This window comes from Myxocyprinus asiaticus, chromosome 1 (genome assembly GCF_019703515.2).
Source record: "Myxocyprinus asiaticus isolate MX2 ecotype Aquarium Trade chromosome 1, UBuf_Myxa_2, whole genome shotgun sequence".
NCBI lineage: Eukaryota > Metazoa > Chordata > Actinopteri > Cypriniformes > Catostomidae > Myxocyprinus > Myxocyprinus asiaticus.
In genome coordinates, this window is record NC_059344.1 from 32,023,748 (window position 1) to 32,040,769 (window position 17,022).

Sequence of the window (17,022 nt, forward strand, 5' to 3'; positions counted from 1 at the left end):
ACTAAAATATTACATCTGCATGTTATATTACTGTCAATCTGTTCTGAGACCAGATTGCAGCAAACATGGACTAAATATAAATGGGCAAGTTCCTATTCTGTATTTTCATCTATGTAAATTTGTGAGTTCTAAGCTGGTGGTCAACATTTGGAAATACAATTATCATAAGACACATTAACAAAGTTAGATAAAAGTCCCCTCTTCACCTCTGTGCAAAATCTTCAGACTCCACAGGTAAGTTAATCCTTTAACCACCTGCAGACACACAAGGAAATAAAACACACACACAGCCATGGAAAACATCTCAGAAGAGGCACAAAAGAGGTGTGAGTGTGCATCTGTTGCTTACTGTCAATTATCTAAACAGTGGCATATCTTTTATTATTGTGAAAAAAAGTGTGATGGAGAGGGTAATGAGTGTCAGAGCCAGAGGCAATACGATTCAGCACTAATAAAGTGTTTCAAAGACAAAACACACACACACACACACACACACACACACACACACACACACACACACATTCTCAGGGGCTTATGCTATAACACCTCCTTGGACATGCAGTATCACTAAAATCCAACCTTCCAAAATGACCTCATATAGTACATTTGCTTGACAACAGTCTCATTACTTGATGAGTACTTACCGCTACAGCAATCCTGCCCAAGACATGCTCTGGAATTCTCCAGTAGACATCCAGAGAGCCACCTACATCAATAATAAATACAGCTAGAATTTTACATTTTCAGAAGAAAAATTAGTGGGCTTGCCTGTGAAAAAACATCTCCACAATGCTTTGGTTTTGTGGGTGGTTGTTAGTGAGTTGCTTACTGGCCAAAATCAAAAGAGCCAACCCTCAAGTCTCTAGATATGGCTAAGGTCCCTCCCTCAACGTATGTCTATGTGAAATAGAAATAGCTCACCTCTCCTCAAAAACCAAAACAAACTATTTATGTTCAAATTCCTTAAGCAATAGTAATAGTGACACTTGCCTTAGCAAGCACTACTAATTACCTTATGTAAACATATCACTGTAATAAAGCCTCTATATTCACACAATATCATTAGCTGATCATTATTCCCAATGATAATATCAAAACAAATGAAACTTACCATCCATAAACTCAGTGCATATAGATATTCTATTCTCCACAAAGAATGCACTGTAGAACATTATGATGTACGGTGAATCACACTGTAATCAACACAAACAAATAGATCAAATGGATGGGAAAAAAATACTATGTTTATGATAAGATCAGCACTTTATCATAAATAAAAAGTGATTTAATAACTTGTTGGTAAAGCATTATTTTTTATTTTATTTTTTTCTCTCCCCTTTTTCTCCCAATTTGGAATGCCCAATTCCCAATGTACTTTTAAGTCCTTGTGATCGCGTAGTGATTCGCCTCAATCTGGGTGGTGGAGGACGAATCCCAGCTGCCTCTGCATCTGAGACCGTCAACCTGCACATCTTATCACGTGGCTTGTTGAGTGCGTTGCCACAGAGACATAGCGCGTGTGGAGGCTTCATGCCATCCACCACGGCATCCACACCCAACTCACCACGTGCCCCACTGAGAACTAACCACATTACAGCAACCACGAGGAGGTTACCCCATGTGACTCTACCCTCCCTAGCAACTGGGCCAATTTGGTTGCTGGAGTCACTCAGCACACCCTGGGGTTCGAACTAGCGAACTAACGAACTCCAGGGGTGGTAGCCAGCTCTTTTACCACTGAGCCACCCAGGCCCCAGTAAAGCATTATTGAGTGGTTGGTAGAAGTCATAAGATAAAAGTAAATGTAAAATGGACTATTCCATTCAACAATGTACCTATTATTTGATATGACTGGCTTTTACTGTGAGCAAAGGGTGATTGGTAATAAATTAAAATCTATCTGGCAACTGTTCTCAGTGCAGGTTACCAGAACAGATGGACTGGACTACATGGACTTTGATCCCTGAATAATTCATCACACTTTTTTCATCACAGTCATACACCTCACACTAATCTGAAAACTGAAACCACACACAGCCCTGAATGAATTTGGTTTTCACCATGAAGATGGACCCCAAAACACCAAGAATATTGAGAGCATTCTGGCGTGTTACTTTTCATAGACACTCTAAACTACTACAATATTGCTGAAACAATGCTGAACTCGTGTCACTTTTCATTTCTGACTCAGCTAAAACACATATTACAATCAATTACTGGCTTCTTCAAGGAAAGAAAGCTAACAAACTGATGATTGAGTGCTTGAGGCCAAACTGCTTTAAGTTTAGTAAGAGGTTTATAGGTTCAGAGTAATATGAAGAGGGTAGTGAGAACCTAATATGAATACAGCATTGTTGCACTCCTACAAATGCTGCTCATCACATGAGTGTGCACACTTTCAAAATTAGGTCATTGTTCTCAATCACTGGGAAGAGGGCTGATATGCATTGAAAATAATATCATATAAATACAAATTAAGTAATCAGGCAATGTGAAAAAGAGGTTCAGACCTTATAAAGGATCTCAAGCTCCGACATTATTTGCTTCTGCAGCTCCACCGTGATGTCAAGAGGAATAACCTGCACCAGAAGAACATGGCCTCATGAACTCATACACGTACTCACACAGATGTCTCTAAACCATGCACATAGACACATATCAAAAGAACACATGTCTCGAAGTTTATATACTTCCCATATTTACACACAAGCATGGTATGTTTTATCTGCTTCAACTTTTTTGTAATAGCTTACTTTGAGGTTTAGAGTGGATGCTTGAGAAACTTCAGAGCCAGTTTTGACAAGAAATGAAACAAGTCTACCATTTACCAAATACTACAGGAGTTTAGACTTCCTAAAAGATATTCCAAGGCCATATTTTCAAAAATATAATAAAATTATGAAATACAAGTTTGAATATGGTTGCAATATTTGGACTTGCTATCTCTCTCTTCCCCACTTTTGTAATGAAGCAGTGGCTTGCTAAAATGCTTCTTTAGTTAAGCCTAGATTATCAGCCTCCCACTGAAATAATTGATTACAGGTAAGGCAGTAAGGCAAGGCCACGCAGTTAAAGCTCAGCAGAGATCAATTACAGCCTTAGCCAAGGCTGACAGCCCTGCTCAAGCAGACCCAGTCTAAGCATATATGGAAAGATGACCAGACACAGCAGAAGAAATGAGAGGAGATGAGGCCAGAAGAAAGATGGGAGATAAGACAGAGGAGAAAACAGCAACGATGGAAAAAGGAAAAGCAGATCTGGGGCAGAGAGTGTAGGAATTTGTGTACAGTAAGATCACAGGGGCTCCATCATGCTTAACTGAATGTACGAGTGCTGCATTTACTCTTTTGTGCTCTTAACTTAGTAGAGCACTATTGCCATCTCCAGCAGTTATTAATCACTTTCTGCCACAGTAAAATCCACCTGTTAATAGTCAGACCTGAGCTATGAGAGCCTACGAGGTCTTGCTCCCTGAGTTCATCTCTTAGGTTCTTAAATAAAACATCTACCAGTACACTCAAAAAGCAAACTGCCTGTACAATTTCACTGTAAGCTGTTAGTTGGTAGTGAACAAGCATTGAATTCTAATTAAAAGAATCCATCTAATGTGACATTATTCTGATATCATATACTTGGGCTTTAGTATATTTTTATGGTTTGCTATGTGAGCCACTCTATGTAATAGAGTAACTCACATGTGAGTTACTCTATTACAGTTCAACTGTGTTTTTGTGAAACACAAAAGAAAAAAATATATTTATATTGCATAAAAAGAAGCCTATTTTAGGACGATTTAGATTTTTTGCACTGTTACATTATTTTCATGACTATTAAGCACATCTCTGCCCAAACTGTAATGCAGTAATAAGAATGAGATTTATTTGCATTATGATCATGATAATTAATTTCATTAAAGGTGCTGTAAATGATTTTAGCCCTTCTGGAATTTCCACAAGCTGTTGGATTAGCCACACCCCCTCTTTCCAAAACCCTGCACTCCAAAGATACCAAATTAGCTCCACTGAGCAGCAAAATAGCGCCCTCAACAGACAACTGTTATGAATAACATAGCATAAAAATGGAATTAAGCATCAATAATTAGCTGCAACTACAATAATATGAGAACAATGATTGACAGGCAGAAAGCGTCAGTGACCGCAGCACACGGACACACTTTTGTCTGCTGTTTACAGAGTCTCATACTGTCACAGAGACCAGTGAGATATCTCACGACACTTATTTCATTAATATCTTTCAGGGAGTAGGACATTTTTTGCATACCTTTCCATGAAAAAAAAAAAAAAATCACTTTCAGCACATTTAACTTTAATGAAAACATAGATGAAAAAATCTCAATAGATTCATTTACATAATGCAACATATATTTTATTTTTTCCTTTTGTTTTGCGGTGACTTCAGATTCACCTGAAGTGAAAAGAGCAAGTTATTTTTCTTTCATATACTGTAACTATTGAATGGGTTGCTTGCAGTTCCTGGCACAGTTGCAAGAAAACCCTTAGTTATCATTTTCTTAACTTAAGGGGTTTCTTGCAACCAGCTGCCAGGGCTTTCTAAACGTTCTTAATTGTGAAGGTACTCTGTATTCTTCTTACCTTCACTGCTAGAACTCTCTTCCCAAGCAGGTGGTATGCTCTGTCAGGAGGGAAACATTTAAAGTTAATGCCAATGCATTTCTTTCTTAACAAGACTTCCCTTTAACTGATTTCACATGTACAGAAAAATAAAAGACTTACACAAAACCCTTTCTTCAGGGTTTTAAGTCAGAGCAACCTGAGATTCACATCTATATGACTCAGACAGACACTCCGATGCTTTTTAAACATTTGCATTTATTTACAGATTATCAGTGGCTTAATTGCTAAGCAAATGAGCTCAGACGAAGATTGTCCTCATGCTAAGTGTCAAATGCAGGTGAGGTCAACTCTGAGTCAGTCACCTGTGAAACCTCAGAAATTGAGAGCTACGGAGTGTTATCAGCTCCGTTCCAGTTTCAGAGTGAGCTCTCCCAGACAGGCCTCCTGTTACAGGTTGAATTAACGGCAAAGCCGCAATTATTTAATTATGATCCTTGCTCATTCCGAAGAGTGGATCTGGTTACTGCAGGAGGTGCTGAAGAGGAATTGGGTTACAATAACCCACGACATGGTCCATTCCACCAGATAATATACTTATAACAACAGACAGCTGCCAAATGAGGGTGGATTCAACAAGATGAGCACACTGTGTTTCCGTGAGTGTGAATGTGAAAGACGCAAGAGAGACAAAAGAACAGGGAAAGACTGATCAAAGAATAATATTTGATTATAAACCTCTGTATGTAGATGTGCATATGCATGCAGCATTTGTAATGCTTTGGGTTCGAGACTGTGTATGTGATTTATGTGAATAGATGGCTGATCTGGTTACAGCTCCAGACACCTCTTAACTCTGGCGAGACTTTAATTAATGTCGCACTAAGTGACGCGACGGCTAACTTCCCTCATTTAGGATGGAGACACTCGATCCCATCTCACCTCAGTGCCCTGTGCGGGTACACTTTACACTTAGGAAGATTCTGAGACAAAGATGATGATGTCCAGTGATACGTTTGCTTATGAGGAACACAGTGCTAGGACCTGGTTTTGGAAAATGTATAGAATGCGATTGAATTTCTCTGGAATTAATGTGTCATCGCTACGCCGAAGACAACAATAATAAATTAACATTGATGGAAAACCTTTGTTCCCAACAATCCAATGTTCTAGTGTTTTGAAGCCAAGAATGGTCAAAGCCAAGTGATAATAATACCCTTATCTATTATTTACCTACAAAGTCAAAGTGCAAAGTCCACGCAAACATGGAACCTGAGAAAAACTGTTTTAAAGTTATTTAGATTTTACTCTGAATTTTGTCATTACGTTTTCTCTGAATCTGAGCGTATTGATCCAAACCCATCTGCCACAGAAGAGACCAGATTTCAGACATAACTCAATTTTGAAAAAGTGTAGTTACTGTGTTTTGCCTTTGTATGGCAGTATTGAAGTTGGCTTGGCATCAGGGCTGGTGTTATTGGTGTAATCTCTGCAAGAAGCGAGCCATGAGTTGTCACTTTTGTGCCCTTGAGCAAGATATTTAACCCCAGGTTGCTATGGGGGGATTGTCCCTGTAATTTATGTACAATAGGTTGCTTTGGAATTACTGCTTACTACTACCAATACAGCCGATGATGCGATCTAAGTGGCCCCTTCAGCACATCCTGTAAAGTAATGGATCTTACTAAGGCCATTTACAAAGTTCATCTAAAGTCCTTGAACTTCGCCCTTGCAGAGTAGTCATGCAGAGATGACTTAAGACTGACAGGAGCATGGTCATAGTGAGCTGACGTAGTGACGTGTGGTCCTGACCCCCGTAATAGTGTCCCTATTCTCTGTTTGTTATTTACACTCCAGAGCCTGAGGTAATGAAAGCTCTATCATGCAGTATTCATGGGGCTCTCGAATACAGCCATCCCATGTATGCACGTTTGCAGACGAACACACACGCACACAACCACACAAACAGGTTTCGATTACAGCAGCCAATGCAGACCAGACAGTTCTCTCTGTCTCTTTCTCTTTGCCACCTAACCTGAGATGACCAGATGATCACCTCGCCTGAAAGGAGGGCACAAAGAGAAAGAAGGCCTAAATGGGAAAGGGGGGGACACTGGGCTTATTCTGAATCTACAAACCGTGTGAACCATCTACCTCCGTGGTTCTTATCTTGTGGGATGCAGGTCTGTTCTGGTAGGGTTATTGACAGCAGGGTATAAACAATGCAAAATGCAGATATTAAAATCTAATCACATCATAAAGCATATTTATGATAACAAATATATACAGTAGGCTTATAAACTTTAAATAGAGAGGAGAAAACGCTTCCTTTCTCCTTTCTTGTTGACATTAAATGTTGCACGTTATAAACTCTACAGTATTTTGCTGCAAATTCATCTGTCACTTGGTAGGAAGAAGCAAAATTAGGTAGATGGACAGGTTGCATGACATACCCTCATCCTAAATAGCCATGAACAAAACTATGCAAGGTAAAAGAAAGTACAACCCAGACTATATTAAATATGGATTCACTTGCAGCGAGAATAAACATGGTTTGTGCCGACCACAATGTGTTTGTACAGTGAATTATTGGTTAAATAAATAATAATGATAATTTTCAATGTTCAACTGGTAGAGCATGCCGCTAGCAACGCCAAGATCATGGGTTCGATTCCCAGGGAACACACAAACTGCCAAAAATGTATACCTTGAATGCACTGTACGTTGATTTGGATAAAAGTGTCTGCCAAATGCATAAATGTCAGTTAAATTAATAAAACAAGTTGAGAACCACTGACCTAAGCTGATCTTTAAAAATATCTGCCACTCAAAGATTGCCAAGCCAGGCACTCATGGGCACTACTTCCAGTTGAACAGATAGTTGAACATGCAAGACCGTCATAATTTTAATCAGAACATGAGTGTAGACAACAAAACATATGCTTTTCAGTTACATTTATGATCCAGTTCTTTTTTGACTCTAGTTAAAACCTATAGATTGTACACTAAATTAAGGGTAAAGAAGGCCTTTGAAGAGACTGACCACAATCGGTGCAATTTAATCTCAAGGTAAAATTTATTAGGGCCGCACTCACTTGTACACTGTTCCTCCATTTCCATGGCCAAGTTGCTCCTGGAACTGGAGGTCATGTTCATTTATCTAAACAAACAGAAAAAAAGACATAAATATGGTTCTCTCAGAATACTGTTACCCAAGGAGAGCAGAAAATTCTTTATACATACTTCATCTAAACCATCTTCTAAGGAGTTTTTTTAATTGTGCTTGCTAACGTTTCTGAGTATTTCTTTCTGTGGTTAGATGTATTCATGCATTCAAACTCATGTTTTCATTATAACTGTCCAAATGCCACTGCTGCAGCGTTATTTCTTTTCTTTTGTTCAATACATTTGTAAAATTGTACAGTAAATTGAACTGAACAGATGAATTCATTGAGAGAATGGCAGAGAAAGAGAAAGCTAGGCAGGCAGAGACATAACAGTTGACAAAATCAAAAGTGGAGGAAAATGGCTAGTGAGGCCACAATTATTTTTTTACATACATTTTAAAAAACTCAGACATCCCATTATAAGGTCATTTTAAGTTCGGTAGTGGACGGAGTGGAGGATCATTTGGAACATTTGCTGTCTAATTTATGAAAGGACAGCTGAGAGTAGAGGGAGTTTAATGACGATTTGCTTGTCTGTGCCGTCATGTTCGATTTTGATAAAACTGTCAAAACGGTAATACAATACCGGCCCTTCTGACACCAAGAGGCCAGAGGAACCAGTTTGTTTTCCTCATGCAGTCAGTATTATGCCCATCAGAATACCCTCTATCATTCTTTCACTATTCCCAATTTTATTTTATTTTTTTAACAACCATAACATCATGCAGTGGGATTGAATGATCTTGACTCTCTTTTTAGGTTTTCAACCTGTGAGAAAGACTAAAAAGTCTGATTCCACAAGGCAAAAATGCTTCAAAAGGGATTGAAAAAGCAGGGAAACACTGTGTAAGGTCACTCTGGTAATCTTCTGACATGTAAATACAGTTGCTAATTCCAGCCACGGAGGACGATTTTCAGTTCCAACTTTGAAAGCCAACTCTTACTTGATAAGAGTTAAGAGCCAATGTTCAGAACAGTTTACTAATCACTGGCAGCACTGAAACTGATTAAAAGAATAGCTCAGCCGAAAATGAAAATTCTGTCATCATTAACTCACCCTCATGTTGTTTCAAATTTTCTTCTGTTGAAAGCAAAATGAGATGCCTCAATCACCATTTACATTAATTGTATGGTAAAAAAAAAAAAAAGATGCAATGAAAGTGAATGGTGACTGAGGCTGTCAGTCCCTAGCATTTACCAAACAGCTCCCTTTGTTGTCCATGGGAAAAAAGTAATTTGGGTGTGGAACAAAATAAGAATGAGTAAAATGATGACTGAATGTTATATTTTGGGTGAACTATCCCTTTAAAGCAATAAGCCACAAGAAGCCATGTGTTGTCAAAGCAAACAGGATAAAAGACAAGTAATACAGTAATGCTTATAGAAATAGTCCGGATTCAATACGTTCAACCGACTGCATTTGTGGCATAATGTTGATTCCACAAAAATTTATTTTGACTTGTTTATCAAAAAAAAAAAGAAATAAAAAAAAGAAAAGAAAAATAGTAAGGTTACACTGAGGTTACATTGTCTTGTGGCAATACTTTTGAAACAGTGAGTATTTTAAGGTTTACAGAATGGCCCCATTCACTTCCATTGTAAGTGCCTTACTGTGACCCAGATTTTTGCCTTTTTTTTTAAAGAAAAGGAGGGACACGTAAAAATGTTGTGGTAATCAACATTAAGCCACAAATGCTGTCGATTGATATGAACTTGTAATGAACCTGTAAAATTCCTTAAACTGTAGGCCGTTTCTGGTTGCCGAGTAATGTGGTATGCACATTCACAAGGGTGGAGGTCACGCGTCTCCCGTGACACAAGTGCATTGGCATGTTCATGCGAGAACTGACACGAAATATGAAAATTACGGAAGTGCAGTGTTGTTTATAACAGAGGAGGAATGTTAAACAGAAGCTGAATAGGTTTGTATTTGTATATGTTTCTTTTCAAAATGGTGCTTGTGGGTGCTTATCCTGGATGCCTCAACCTACTGAAAAACATTAGATTATGAATGCGGGCATCTTCACAAGAGGAAAGACCAACTTTTCACCAATTTCCTATCAATGATCCTGAGTGACTGAAGCTATGGCTGCTCACTGACTCAATATACACATTGAGTCAGCCAAAGTATTGAGGGTGTGCAGTGAACAGTTTTCCCCTGCCGATTTCAGACCAGCCAAGGGATTCGACTATATTGAAATGCCAATGTGCTTATGTCACGCAAGAGGCAGTATGAACGTGAATGTGCATCCCACAGCAGGCGAAAAAATTTTGTAAAAAAAAAAAAAGAAAAAACTTAAATATTGATCTATTTCAAGATTACATTTTGGCACCCATTCACTAGCATTGTATGGAACTACAGAGCTGAGATATTCTTCTAAAAATCATCATTTGTGTTCTGCTGAAGAAAGAAAGTCATACACATCTGGGATGGCATGAGGGTGAGTAAATGATGAGAGAATTATTTCTTTAATGCAGAAATCAATTTACAGCATTTGTCACATATATCAGCTATTTAACAACAGCTTTGCACCTGGCTCATCCAATCAGAATTTAGAGCCAGAACAATCAATTTTATAAAAGGTCAAATGTTTGTGGTTAAATAGGTTTTGATTTGGCTCCTGTGATGGCAAATGTGAATGGTTAGGTGTCAATATGTGCATCTTTATTATTGTAGGGTAAGTGTTTCCCCTCGTGAACTGGAGTTGATGTGAAGTCAATGTTCTACTGTCAGGTCTCACCCTGACTGCATGAGCCTAAAGCAGGACCTTTGATAAGTCTTAAGTGTGGCAGAGTGAGAGAGAAACACACAGTGAAACTGTGTCTGTATGCATGAGGAAAATGCTAGGGCTCCATTAACTGTGCATGTTACAGGTGTCACAGGGGATGTGACTCTCTTAATTTTCTATCTGACACACTCTGGTCGACAGTCTGGCCTATTGGGGGCCTGTGAAGGGAGGGGACAGAAGGTGACAGGGAAGGGGAGAAGGGATGGGCAGCGAAAGGACAACCAGATACACCTCTGATTGCTCAAGATAAAGATGTCAACCACACCACAGAAAAAGGGTCACTGGACAGCCCTTTATGAGCAATCAATAGATGCTTTCTCACATTCAAACACACACACACACACACACACACACACACACACACACACACACACACACACACAGAGTCAACAGTGACACATAAAATGGGCTAAGTGCTATCAAGCATCAACTGGTTGAGTGGGGACAGCATTACTAACAAGATAATCAGTTAGGACACACTGATGGAAGCACAACTATTGTGTATCAGACGTGAGTGTTAAAATGTGCACAAAAGTCTGTGTGTGTGTGAGAGAAGGACGGCTTCTGTACCTGTCCATTTGTCAAAATCTTCTTAAGCTCAGCCGAAGACTTCTTTAAACTGGTAAAGATAAATGAGATAAAAGAAATATAATCATTATTATTCTCCAACAAAACTCAACAATGCTCTGTAAAATCCAACGTAACAAGCATTTGTTAAAAATTATCATTAAGCCCTGGTCACACTACACTTCACACTCTCTACACTCCCATTTAAACGCATCTGAATGCAGGAGAAAAGAAACAAGCCCATGCATAGAAATATTTCGCAATATTTCGAAAGTTCAGGTTAGGTGAACTCGAAACTGCGAATCCGTCTGACGAGAGGATGCGTGACCAATAGAAAATTGAAACGTCACACGCTGACCTCTTGGCTCAATACAAAGAATATATATTTCAAAGCTGTGTGTTTTATTGTTGCAGGAAAGTGAGTAGACACCATATTTTAACATTTTGAAAATAATACTATTTGTGATGTATTACTTATTAAAACCAGAAGCCCTTCCACATGACATCATATCCTGGTCAGTTGAAATATTTTATGCGATTAAATCCTAGTGTGATCGAGTGTGACCGGCCGCTTAGCGAATTGTTCCCACAGAGCAGTTACTTGCAACATCCCATTTTCTTTCTTGTGTTTCCCAGAAAATAAAGACCGTACATAAATTAAAATGTGTGTATACGCTAAAGTTTAATTTTAACCTCTTTTTCACAATCAGGCCGGATGATTCTAAGTACGGTTCAGAACGGTATGATTACAAACCATTCGCCGCACAGACTTTTTGGCACAGTTAGCTAACCATACTAAAGACAAGAGAACTGTGCAGATGGAATGCTTGTAGTGACGTGGCGACTCGTAAATTGTCATTTACCAAGTCAGTCGGTAACCAAGCCAACGAGCCTGGATCAGCACAGGATTGACCATCTTAACCGTTTGGCCTAATAGTAAAAAAAAATGTTATGACTTTACTAGCATATAGGTGGACATGGATTAAAAGTTTCAAAACTCCCATTCTGACTTCATGGGGTCTTTAAATAAGAAATCTATTATAAGAGCTCATTTGTTTAGTATGATCTGCTCAACTCTCAATGATGTTCTATTCCCTGCTACACTATTGAACAGACACACACTGGCCTTCAGACTGCAGGTCTTTGTCCTGCGCTCAGTTGTGCCAAGGGTTTTATTTCTCTCCGATCCAAATTCAATTAAAATATTTTACACAAGAATTTATAGATTATCACTCTAAGCATTTCTCTTATTAAAGGGAATTACAGTATTCAAAGCTTCATAATAATATCAGCCAAGTCAACCTGTTATTCAGAGCAGCTTTAACTCAACTCTAATCATTTTTACAAACCCAAAATGTTTTACATCAAATTTTACATTCAAATTTTTACATCAAGGACCTGATGATGAATATTTTTATTTCTTAAATTTATAAAAAAAAATATATTTTTTACAAAAAAATATTAATAAAAAAGGACTTTTCCTTTATATATATATATATATATATATATATATATATATATATATATATATATATATATATATATATCCCTGCAACAGATGTCATGGCCCCACAGACCCCCCACTGAACATCATGTCAGTCTGAGATTACATGAAGAGATAGAAGCATTTGAGACAGCCGAAATAGATAGAAGAACTGTGGCAAATTCTCCAAGAAGCTTGAAACATCCTATCTGCCCACAACCCAAACTTTTACACAGTACTGTGTATATACATTTCTCATTTTATTTATTTAATTTTGGGGCTTTTTTTGCACTTTTTATTGGCAAACAGAAGACAGGAAAGAGAGAGAGTGAGGTGGGAATGGGACTGGGACATGACACAGGCATCTTTCAACTCTTGTCATGACCATTTAAACCCAATAAATTCAGTAACTTTTGCATGATTAAGCACAAGGATGCCAAATAGCTAAGCAACAATTTTTAATGGAGCAAAATTCCACCCATGGCTGTTCCACTGGCAACGTTTAAGCAGAATTTAATCCACCTAGTCCCACCTTAAATTGGCTTTTTAGTCAACTCTACAGATCAAATAAATATTTTTACTGAATAATTACTTTAAGTACTTTAACAAAAATACAAGCCTCACATATCTGCTTCTGGTACGGATTCCCCATAGACTTCCATTGTAAGAAATTACTTTAAATAACTTTTTTGATTAATTTTATAAACTGACAGATGAGTCGAAATACTTTGTGTGGTTATCCAGAGCATAATTATCCATTCCACTCCCTCCTCTCAATGAGGGCACACATGATCTGGACTCACTCACTTATCATTAGACAGGGAATCAGCCTCAGAGGAGCTTCGGCCACTCGAGGATTCAGGCCGTGTGTTCACCTGCGGACAAACAAAGACAATCAGAACCCTGTGCTAATTAACCTGTGATTCAACAGCAAACTGTCTGGTATGACCGCAAGGTTAATTGGCTTTTGTCGGAGAGACAGAAAAATAAAGGGAGAGAGTAAGAGGCTTGTGGAAAGGGGACAATTCATATATCAGGCAAAATTAAATATAACTCTGGGAACATCCTTATGTTAAAAAAAAAAAAGAAAATAAGAGCCACATTACATCCTTTACTTGTCATTAAAGACGATTCATGAGAATGCTTATTGTGAGAGCCACACTGATGGATCACAGTGGGAGAATGAAGAGAAATAAGCTCAAAGAGAGTCACTATACAAATAAGTAGATTAATTGAGGTCTGTAGGTCACATAGTATAGTGCAGTTAAGCAGTGATTCTATTCTTAATTAGTGTTTAAGAGGACCTCATTTGGATCAGTGTAGCATTTTTTACCCTTTTCAAGCCAATTAATTCTGACAAAACAAGAACACGATTACAATGGTCTGTTTCATACTACCTAGGTAAACAAAAATTAATGTTGTCGTATTTAAATGTGACTTACTCTGAGACATATAAAGACACCTTAAATTTTAATGTTTGTGTTTTAACGTTCAACGAGTCACATACAACACCATTTCCGAAAAAGTTGGATCAGTAAAGAAAATGCCAATAAAAACTAAAAGGAGTGATTTGTAAATTCTATTCACCCTGTACTATAATAAAAGCACAACAACACCACATTGTTTGATGTTTTAATTTTTGAATTTAATTGTTTTTTGAAAATATATACACTCACCAAACCCCATACTGCCCAGATTACACGGAAGTGCATGGCTGCGTAAACAGAGAGTGTGGGTGCTAGATTGGCCTGCCTGCAGTCCTGACCTGTCTCCAATTGACAATGTGTGGCCCATTATGAAGCACACAATATGGCAACGAAGGCCCCATACAATTGTGCAACTGAAGACCTGCATAATGGATGAATGGGGGAAAATTCAGATTGCTAAACTTAAACTTGTGTCTTCAGTGCCCAAATACTTAATTAGAAAGGGTTATTAGAAGAAATGGTGATGTTACACAGTGGTAAACACGCGACTGTCCCATCATTTTCGTAGCGTCACAATCATCTGATTTGAAATGAGTGTGAATTTAAATTATGAAAAGGTAAAACGTCAAATAATGTGTTGTTGTAGTGCTTTCAATATAGCACAGGCTGAATAGAATTATAAATCATACCTTTATGTTTTTATTAACATTTTCCATAGTGTCCCAACTTTTTCAGAATTGGGTTTGTACAAAGCAAAACAAATATGCCCATAAAATCTCAGCAGATAAAAACACAAAAAAAGGCAGAGAGGGAGGAGAGACAGAAAGAAAGAGAGAGCAAGAGAGCCTTGACTTAAATTGGCATTTTAATAAGTGGTACACAGCATAAGCAATTCATGGCCAACTCTGCTGAAACAATCGAGACACATACCTTCAGGCCGTGTATGTTCCGGATCCCTGGGGTCTTGCCGGCTGAAAAAGAAAATTGACTAGATTAAAGATCACATGAGTCAAGAGAAAAGAGAGCAACACGCGAGCAGAATGTGTTAAACGTTTAAAGAAGCAGAATGTGTGTAGAGGAAACATTACAAGACAGACAATTGAGATGCAGCGCAGGAAGTTTACAACCGCTGTATAGAGCAAGTATGTGCATGTGTATGTATTCTGAGTCATTTACTCAACTAAACCAAACACATTTCTCTCACAGAAGCCATGGAGAGAAGTGGGATTTGCCAGCAGAAAAAGTGCACACACACAGTAACAAACACACTTTGAGTGTGGGATGGTGGAGTATGGGGTTTTAAAATGTCATCTAGAATCTAGGTAAGCCTCAGGCAGGTTTACTGTTGTATTGTTAAACTGTAATTTGGACCAGCACAGTGAGCACACTAACACAAACACTTCACAAACCTCGTGGAAATATCTTTAATGGCTCAGGTAACAGTCCATTGATGCGTTGCTCCATCACTGTATTGCAGTACTGCAGAGAATAAAGTGGAACAAATACATATGAAACACTAAAAAACAAAAAAACAAAAAACAGATGTTTTTAAGTATATCACACACAGACTCAATATCATTGGGATAAATGGTTTCGAGCACGGTATGCAACACTTCCAGTATCTTTTCCAAATGAGCATGGATTGGTACAGTACAGTATAATTACAAAACGATCCCACCCGGATTCCTCAGCACAGTTAGCTATTCTTACTCGGGACAGAGAACCACGCTGGTGGAACGGATTTAGTGACGGGGCGACTTACGATTGGTCGCTTGCCCTGTGAGTCCATTCTAATCCTAATTTGCAGCACCACAATGGAAAAAGAAACTGTAATCGGTACAGAACGCCACGGTTCAAAGGTAACTGTTTAGCCCAATGGTGGAAAAGCAGCTAAAAGATTACTTTTTTTACTGTACTTGCAAGGCAGCACTTTACTGTTATTCTTTAAAGGTGCTGTAAGCACATTTTAAGTGTTGTTTAAGTGTTTAGAATAGTTCTGCTGAAAAAACATTGAGGAAAAAAAACAAAAGATTTCAGTAGAAAACATGAAATGCGGAAAATTAGATGTGATCTAGGAGCTTTATATAGCTTTACACGGAGCACGCCATTCAAGAGACTGCAAGTCTATCCCTCTCAGCCTCATTTTCATTCACGTAAAAAATTAAAGATGGCACTACTGTGAATAAGGTCCATTATGATTACATTTTCTCCCTTGCATATACTGTATTTAACCATTTAAAGCCACCTTTACACATCCGGCAGAAAACATATGGCTCTGATGTGGTATTTCATACACTCAAATCCACAAGTTACATAAAACCTAAGCTTACCAAACTTTTTAACACTACTCTTTTGCTGCTTTCCGAGCACTGGTATTTCCTTCAAGAAATGCAAATCTAGTTTAAATTATTATAAATATTTCCTTTAATCTATGCTGTTATTAATGAATTCCAAATTTGAAAGGAAATGCATTTTATAGCCCATATTTACACAATAATTACTGAGTAATTACTTGTTGTATACTTGAGCCTTTGCCACACAGAACATTTCTAGCAGGTTCATCTTTTATATTGACAACGTGTATATGACTTCCATGACTTGATATGAAATATACAACATTATGACCCCCTAATATACAATACACAGAGAAAGCAGCTGATCTTATCCTCTAGCACTTTTGCTGATTCGGTCCCAAAAATATTCGACTGCACTCTGTTTTTAGACACATGTACATAAACACACAGATCCCCTGCCTCCTGCCAAAAGAAAATTCAACTGATGTTTCAGTTAACAGAACCATCTGGTCGCCCATCCCCTCCTCTCAGTCCAGCACGAGACCTTGGTGCCCAAACACAGAGCCCCCGTCAAACACAATAAAGCCATTAAAAACCACAGACCCAGATGGACCAGAGAGGAGGGGAGAGTGCAAGTGTTTGAGAGAAAGATAGAAACACAGAGAGCAGGGGACAAAGACAGAACAAGACAAAGGTCAAACGC

General features: G+C 38.2%; 1 protein-coding gene across 3 annotated transcripts in view; it reads right to left on the reverse strand.

Moving 5' to 3' along the window:
- Positions 1-17,022, reverse strand: part of LOC127449215 (dual specificity mitogen-activated protein kinase kinase 5-like) — a 52,898-nt gene that overhangs the window by 31,527 nt on the left and 4,349 nt on the right. For all 3 annotated transcript variants that reach the window (XM_051712608.1, XM_051712539.1, XM_051712684.1), the window contains 10 exons: positions 15,435-15,504; positions 14,956-14,996; positions 13,406-13,473; positions 11,119-11,167; positions 7,688-7,752; positions 4,614-4,653; positions 2,511-2,579; positions 1,112-1,193; positions 645-706; positions 207-255 (listed from right to left, as the gene is read on the reverse strand). In XM_051712608.1, coding sequence (XP_051568568.1) covers positions 207-255; positions 645-706; positions 1,112-1,193; positions 2,511-2,579; positions 4,614-4,653; positions 7,688-7,752; positions 11,119-11,167; positions 13,406-13,473; positions 14,956-14,996; positions 15,435-15,504 — 595 coding nt within the window. The remainder of the gene's footprint in view (positions 1-206; positions 256-644; positions 707-1,111; positions 1,194-2,510; positions 2,580-4,613; positions 4,654-7,687; positions 7,753-11,118; positions 11,168-13,405; positions 13,474-14,955; positions 14,997-15,434; positions 15,505-17,022) is intronic.